A 7,859-nucleotide genomic window follows, 5' to 3' on the forward strand; every position below is an offset into this window, starting at 1 on the left:
CCAAAGAGAGATGGATAGTTTCTAAGGATACCTACAAATGAGGAAGGTAGGAAAAAGGACATTCAGGACAGCTAAGGGAATAAGAGTATGGTGGGGAGACATCAATGGAGCCGGAGGACAATGTGAAGGGAATTTCTCCTTCCAAAATATTCTCTCTTGAAATTTCAAAGTATCTTCCTGTATTGTGGGTACATTAGGACAGTTGAAGGAAGGGACTAATACCAATATATCTACTCCATCTTAACTGACCCTCCACACTGAAGCCCCGAACATCCCTATTTCAGCTCCAGCATTCATTCTCCTCCCTACCAGTCATATGTGGAGCTGTGGAAACTAAACTCCCTCAAATCTGAATAGGAACTTTATGAAGAGTGAGAGGAGAGAAGACTAGGAGGAAGGCAGAGATTCCTTGATGACCTTATGCCCTTGGACACCATTCTCCTTTACACTCCGGATTAAACAGCATTAGGGAGCCAAGAGAGGAAACACATGTGGTGCTTGGAGACCTGTGCCTGCCTGTTCCATTCCACACCCAGTCATCTCACCACACCCTTCTCTCTTTATATTCCTCTCCAGTCCAGGAACTGGGAGCTACAGAGAAGGGAAAGAAGGAAGAGAAAGCTAACAATTCCCTTCCCGCCCCACCCCCATCCCCAGTGCAACTAAGAGGTAGGCAAGCTCGCAGAGACTACTCGGAGGGAGACCTGTGAGCAGCAAACAGGTTTGAGCCTGGAAAAGAGGAAGAAAAGTAAAAGATTGGAGGTGAAGTAGGGAATGGGGAGAAGGGTGGGGAAGAAAGATAAGTAGAGACTTAGAAGTGGAGGCAGGGCTGCAGAATTGGGGGCAGAGTGGGAATGAAGGACAGAGCATAGATGGGAAAAGAGCAAATATTTGGGAAACAATATTTGGGAATTCTTTTTCCACCTTGTTAGGAGAGCACAGGTATGTCAAGGAGGCACCTTGGTACTCTTCCTGGTTCTTAGGAAAAGGTGACCTTGAGCCTGCGGGTGTCTATCCTACTGTCCGCCTCTAACCCTGTGCTTTCTCTGTGTCTTCCTCGGGTATCGGTGCTTATTCCGCGGTTTTCTTGCGGCCGCCTCCCCTGGGAAGATGAGAGGTTGCTGGGGGAGGCCGAAAGCAGAGTAGAGGTTGGCAATGTCACCTTATCACACCCACAAAGTCGAGGGATCGGGTTTCAGATTAAACCAAAGGAGTTTGGGGGTATGGTGATCGGGTTTCTGAGTGCTGTGGTGCTGTCCTTTACGTGGTGCTGAAATCTGGGCAGATTCATCCCAGGTGGGCCTACATCCCAGCCTTAGGGGTGCGAGTCTCAGGTCTTCCTAATTACCTGACTAGTGCAGCCCACCCCCGCCCCGCACACCTAGCGCGGTGGCAGGCGGGAAGGCGGGGCCTAAGTGAGCCCCACCCCTGGAGACTGCGGCTCCAGCCTTCCTCTGCTCTGCCCGCCCTCACTAGCTCATTGCGCCTCTGCTCCAACTAGCTCACTGCGCCTCTCCAGCAGCCTGGCTGGCACCCGATCCTACTGAGGCTTCAGCCACCACCCCCACCCCCGTTTGGCATCAGCTTGGGACCCAGCTCCAGCACTCAGTCTGACCAGTTGCATCCTCCCTTCCTGATCCTGTCGCACCAGTTCCTGCTCTGGGATCCAGTAGTCGGACCCCGTAAGCCATGGCTGGTTCCTTCTCTCGTCTGCTGTCTGCCCGCCCCGGGCTCAGGCTCCTGGCTTTGGCCGGAGCCGGATCCCTAGCTGCTGGATTTCTGCTCCGCCCGGAACCTGTACGAGCTGCCAGTGAACGACGAAGGCTGTATCCCCCAAGGTATCAGTGCCTGAGGCGCGCAGGAAGAGGTTATGGGAACGGAGGTGGGGATAGTGAGGAGGACCTGGGCAACAGACAAGGACAATAATTACAAAAAGACTTCAGTGGGGCGGAAGCAGGGACCAAACCCAAAAAGCAAGAGCATTTGTGGGGACCTTTAACCCGCGGTCCCCGCCACCAAGACCAGTTCTGGCCCTATGAGTTCTACTTGCACCCCTGCCCAGACTCCAAATCCGAAGACCAGGAACTATCCTTTTCATTCTCCATCTCCTTTTCCTGCTGTTCTCCCCCATTTCCTGAATTCTCCTTAGTCTTTCCCCTCCCCCATCACTAATGATGTGTTCATGGGAGGAAAGGACTGTGCAGGTCTGGGGGAACTGAGCCAGCCAGCCACAGGCAGCTAGAACTATTGGGAAAGAATAGACCCTGAAAGTCCTAAAGAGATTATCAAGGCTTAGCCTACCTCTAATTCCCCCTCCTCCCTTGGAGCAAAGGCAAATGTGGCTAACTGGACAGCTCCCAGCTGATAGCACTAAGTGCAGGCCTCTGTGCCCTCCCTCCATGGTTACTGGGTACCCCCTCCCCAGCGCTGAGTACCCAGACCTCCGAAAGCACAACAACTGCATGGCCAGTCACCTGACCCCAGCAGTCTATGCACGGCTCTGCGACAAGACCACACCCACGGGTTGGACGCTAGATCAGTGCATCCAGACTGGCGTGGACAACCCTGGCCACCCCTTCATCAAGACTGTGGGCATGGTGGCTGGAGATGAGGAGACCTATGAGGTAGGGGGCCCCCAGAGTCTCCCTGGTAACCCAAGCTGTCTTCCCAGTAATCCCACCTCCTTTCTCCTAAAGATCCCTCACTTTCCCTCAAGACTCTGGGCCATCCATACTGAAGTTTTCTGACCCAGTGATATCTATTCACAATTGAAGTCTAAGAAGAGATTTCCTCTCTGTAACCACCTCTTCCTCTTAACTCCCCTTTAGATATTTGCTGACCTGTTTGACCCAGTGATTCAAGAGCGACACAATGGATATGATCCCAGAACAATGAAGCACACCACTGACCTGGATGCCAGTAAGGTGAGCCATATATTCCACTTCTGATTTGTGTTGCCTCATGTAAAAGATTTTGTATCTCCAAATCCTTCACCTTGATTATTTCCTGACTCATGGTCATTATACTGCTGAGCTTTTAATCTTAATGTGGGGAAAGAGTTGTATTTTAAGAAATAGCAGATGTGGAGAAAACAGTAAATAAGAATGACCATGCTCCAAGGTGGGAAGTTTAAGGAAGGGTCCACAATACTTCCTTCAATTAGAGTCTTGCCCAGTTGACTCCTCCCCTCATTGTATGCAGGAAGAATACATACCTTGTGTGAAGGAAGGTCCTCTAATCCCTGCAATCTCTCCTTCCCCAAGGGTATTTCTTTCTTTTCTTGTCTTTTTTTGTTTTTGTTTTTGTTTTTTTGGTGCTGGTGATTGAACCCAGGGCCTTGTACATGCATGGCAAACACTCTACCAACTGAGCTATATATCTACTTTTTTCTATGACTTATATTCCATTTGTCCCTCAGATTCGTTCTGGCTACTTTGATGAGAGGTATGTATTGTCCTCAAGAGTCAGAACTGGCCGAAGTATCCGGGGACTCAGTCTGCCTCCAGCCTGCACTCGGGCAGAGCGGCGAGAGGTGGAACGCGTTGTGGTGGATGCATTGAGTGGCCTGAAGGGTGACCTGGCTGGACGTTACTATAGGCTCAGTGAGATGACAGAGGCTGAGCAGCAGCAGCTTATTGATGTGAGGGACCCTGGAAGGGGGCTGGGTTGGGGGACTAGAACCAGAGGGGAGCCTGGGCCAGATAAAATAGCTGGGCTCTGGGTTCAAGGCTTCAATACCTGAAGGATTCTTAACCCAAGTTGCTTTACTCTCCCCAGGACCACTTTCTATTTGATAAGCCTGTGTCCCCTTTACTGACTGCAGCAGGAATGGCTCGAGACTGGCCAGATGCTCGTGGAATCTGGTATGAGGCTGCTCTTCACCTCTTTTATCCCCTGTGCCCACATAAATGTTTTTTTCCCCTTTATTTCCCAGTTCTTGTTTTGCCACTTGACCCCTTTAACTCCTGCCCTCAGGCACAACAATGAGAAGAGCTTCTTGATTTGGGTGAATGAGGAGGATCATACACGGGTCATCTCCATGGAAAAGGGTGGCAACATGAAGAGAGTGTTTGAAAGATTCTGCCGGGGCCTCAAAGAGGTTGGAGAAGAATATATAAGGGGGAGGCTGGGGTTTTGGCTCAGAGGTAGAGCATTTGCTTAGCACATTCAAGGCCCTGGGTTCGATCCTCAGCACCATATAAAATAAATAAAATAAAGGTATTGTGTCCAACTACAATTAAAAAATAAATATTAAAAGAAAAAGAATGTATAAGGAAGCTAGGTGGGAAGAAATAAGGAAAACCAAAGAGCAGCCTAGGTAGATTGACATAAACAACCAACCCAGGACATTTCTAATAGTAAAAAGGGTTACCATTTTACTCTAGGACAATGGGTATAAAACCTGGACTGTCTTGGGAAAGCCAGGACATACTGTCACCCAAAATATAGGAAGAGAAAAAGAATGTCAGAAACAAAAAGAAGTAAATAAAGCAGTTTCCAGATAATGCAAAGAAGAAATAACTGAGATGGCAAGTTAGTTCCTGGGACATATGGTGTGGGATGGTAGAGTGTGCAGATTAGGAAAACACTGAGCCTGGATTGATGTAGGGTTGAGAGATTATGGTGTTCAAGATTCCAAAATAATCCCTCAGTTCTTAGTCAAGATGGGCCTTGACTCTAGATTCTGTCATTCTTGCTAAATTATCATGTCTTGGCTTTAAATTAAGAGTGGGAGAAGGATAAGAGAAAAAGGAGGATGGGATGGCTCAAGTTCCAGAATGTATGGCTCTAGATAAGGGATTGAACAGAATCTACAATCCTGTATGGATTGAATCTCCATATTTAATTCTATATTAGAACCTGCTATAAACCCAATTCTTACTGTATGTTCTCTTATATACAGTTCTATTTTAGACTTGAAAGAAAGCAAGCTCCTTTTTTAGATTCTAGCTGGGAAGTTTAAACTATTTTTGGCAATAAGGGATAACATATTCTGACTATGCATAAGTAGGGAAGTACTCTTTAAATTAAATGCTTCAGTTTCCTCATCTGTAAAATTGAGATAATAAGATTTCCTACATTTTAGGTTGTTGTGAGACATTAAATAATGCAGATAAATTGATTGTTCCATATCAAGTACTCAATAAGTGCTAGGTATATGTTGTTATTCTTTTTTTTTTTTTTTTAAGTGCTTTTTCTGGGGTTGGGGATGTGGCTCAAGCGGTAGCGCGCTCGCCTGGCATGCGTGCGGCCCGGGATCGATCCTCAGCACCACATACAAAGATGTTGTGTCCGCCGATAACTAAAAAATAAATATTAAAAATTCTCTCTCTCTCTCCCCCTCTTTCTCTCACTCTCTCTTTTTTTTTTTTTTTTTTTTAAAGAGAGAGTGAGAGAGAGAGGGAGAGAGAGAGAATTTTAATATTTATTTTTTAGTATTTGGCGGACACAACATCTTTGTTGGTATGTGGTGCTGAGGATCGAACCCAGGCTGCAAGCATGCCAGGCGAGCGCACTACCGCTAGAGCCACATCCCCAGCCCTCTCACTCTCTCTTTAAAAAAAAAAATAAAGTGCTTTTTCTGGATCTTTTTTTTTTTTAAACATTTTTATTTTTTTAAAGAAGAGAGAGAGAGAGAGAATTCCAATATTTATTTTTTAGTTCTCGGCAGACACAACATCTTTGTATGTGGTGCTGAGGATCAAACCTGGGCCGCACGCATGCCAGGCAAGCGCGCTACTGTTTGAGCCACATCCCCAGCCCCTATGTTGTTATTCTTAACAAAGGGTTTCCCATATTCAGCATGAAAGAATCCCCCATACCATCATGTCTTTCTGAATTATAAACAGGGTCCCCTTTATTAATATTGGCAAATGGTCTTTGTGTTCATTGCACTGACAGATCCTCTGTCTCTTCAACTCTAATCATCATCTTTATGATTAGGATAGCTAAGAGAAACGAGAACACCATTCCAGGCCCCCTTTCACTCTCTCACACACACCCCTATGAATCTGGCTTTTCTGTTCTGTTATCACATGTCTCTGCTTTCTCACTTGCGTTCCTTCCATGGCTAACAGAAGGCTTTCTTGCATCTTTCTGTTGCAAAACTTGTACCTTCATTTTTTATCTGAAAGGAGCTTCTGCTCATTGTAAAGCATGCAGAATTCATTGAATAATCAATTCTTTCTCAGTTCATTGTACTACCTCTGTTCATTTCCCTAGATCATCCCCAACCCCCATACTGGGAATTTAACCCAGAGACACTTAACCACTGAGCCATGTCCCCACTCCTTTTTTAAATATTTTATTTAGAGACAGGATCTTGCTAAGTTGCTTAGGGCCTCTCTAAGTTTCTGAATCTGGATTTGAACTTGCAATTCTGAGTTTCCCAAGCTGCTGGGATTATAGGCACATGCCATTGGGCCCAGCTCCCTAGATCATCCTTAATGCATTCCTCAACTTTCTTTCCTTCCACACACAATATATTTTCTCACAGTCTCATCATAAGGCACATCATTATTTTACAACATCAAAATTGCTTTGCATATATGATGACAATAATCGACTATTTTCATTTAAAAAAAAAACAATGTTATTTATTCATACCCAAGTTTCTTGTTCTATATATTTCTAGAGTTCCTAAGGGAGGGTCCACATATCCTTTGTTTTTTGACTAACAGAATCTTTGTGGGCTCAGGTGGAACGGCTAATCCAGGAGCGTGGCTGGGAATTCATGTGGAATGAGCGTTTGGGATACATCTTGACCTGTCCATCTAACCTGGGCACTGGACTTCGGGCTGGAGTGCACATCAAACTTCCCCTGCTAAGCAAAGTAAAGGAGTTGTGGGGGTTTAGAAAGCAGTATAAGTGAGGAAGAGGATGAGTGTGGATGGGTGGGGTTGGATACTTCAAAAGGAGCCAGACATATTGGGACTAAAGGGTCAGGAGAAAATCTCTGAGCAGATAGGAACAGTCTCTGCCTCTATTGACCCTACCTCCAATCCCTATCTCCCGTCTAGGATAGCCGTTTTCCAAAGATCCTAGAGAACCTAAGACTCCAGAAGCGTGGGACTGGAGGAGTAGACACTGCTGCCACAGGCAATGTCTTTGACATCTCTAATTTGGATCGACTGGGCAAGTCAGAGGTGAGATCCTAAGGGGTTAGAATGAAAAGAGGTACAGGTCTATGGGGGTTGAGATAGTGACAGTGAGAGTGAGCCTCAGGATGTAACAGATTCTGAAGTGAAATTCAGGTTAAGCAAAAAGGCAATTGGAAATGAATTTCCAGAGCAGGAAAGTCAGTAAGTGCTAAAGAAAGAAACTCAGATTATGGGAAGCAGAGATCAAGGATTAGTGTCCTTCAGGTGGAGCTGGTGCAACTGGTCATCGATGGAGTAAACTATTTGATTGACTGTGAACGGCGTCTGGAGAGAGGCCAGGATATCCGCATCCCTGCACCTCTCATCCAAAACAAACATTAACTCCCTATCTCTGGCAGATGACTCAAGATCCCCAGGACTTCTTCCCATTTAATGGTGACCCATTCTACTTGTCCTTAACCTGTCTCAACCTCTAGCCCCCATCTTAGTAAAGACTCCTTGCTATGCTTCAGCTGTCTGTGTTATTTCTACTGGTGGGTGAGGGGTAGGGATAATCCTCCAGGAAATAAAAAGAAGCAGTGGAGTTGTTTATGATAGAAAGAGACTCCAAATAAGGCATGCCAGGAACACTGATTCCCAGGTGGGTGGAAAGCATTAGCATTTTACCCATATTTCTCATCAGCTTCCTGAGAATAATTGGGATGTACTTCCATTTGCACTTTATTCATATGATGTAAGGTTTCTTGCTCAATAATCTCT

At 45.9% G+C, this 7,859-nt stretch overlaps 1 protein-coding gene across 1 annotated transcript; it reads left to right on the top strand.

Moving 5' to 3' along the window:
• Positions 1-675: 675 nt before the first annotated feature.
• Ckmt1a (creatine kinase, mitochondrial 1A) lies at positions 676-7,611 on the top strand. Its single transcript, XM_076850710.1, has 10 exons — positions 676-762; positions 1,502-1,838; positions 2,426-2,624; positions 2,829-2,924; positions 3,419-3,640; positions 3,778-3,863; positions 3,976-4,099; positions 6,698-6,832; positions 7,020-7,145; positions 7,365-7,611. The coding sequence occupies exons 2-10, from the start codon at positions 1,690-1,692 to the stop codon at positions 7,479-7,481; spliced, it is 1,254 nt and encodes a 417-aa protein (XP_076706825.1). The 5' UTR covers positions 676-762; positions 1,502-1,689; the 3' UTR covers positions 7,482-7,611.
• The last annotated feature ends 248 nt before the right edge of the window (positions 7,612-7,859 follow it).

This window comes from Callospermophilus lateralis, chromosome 3, assembly GCF_048772815.1.
Source record: "Callospermophilus lateralis isolate mCalLat2 chromosome 3, mCalLat2.hap1, whole genome shotgun sequence".
NCBI classification, from domain to species: Eukaryota; Metazoa; Chordata; class Mammalia; order Rodentia; family Sciuridae; genus Callospermophilus; species Callospermophilus lateralis.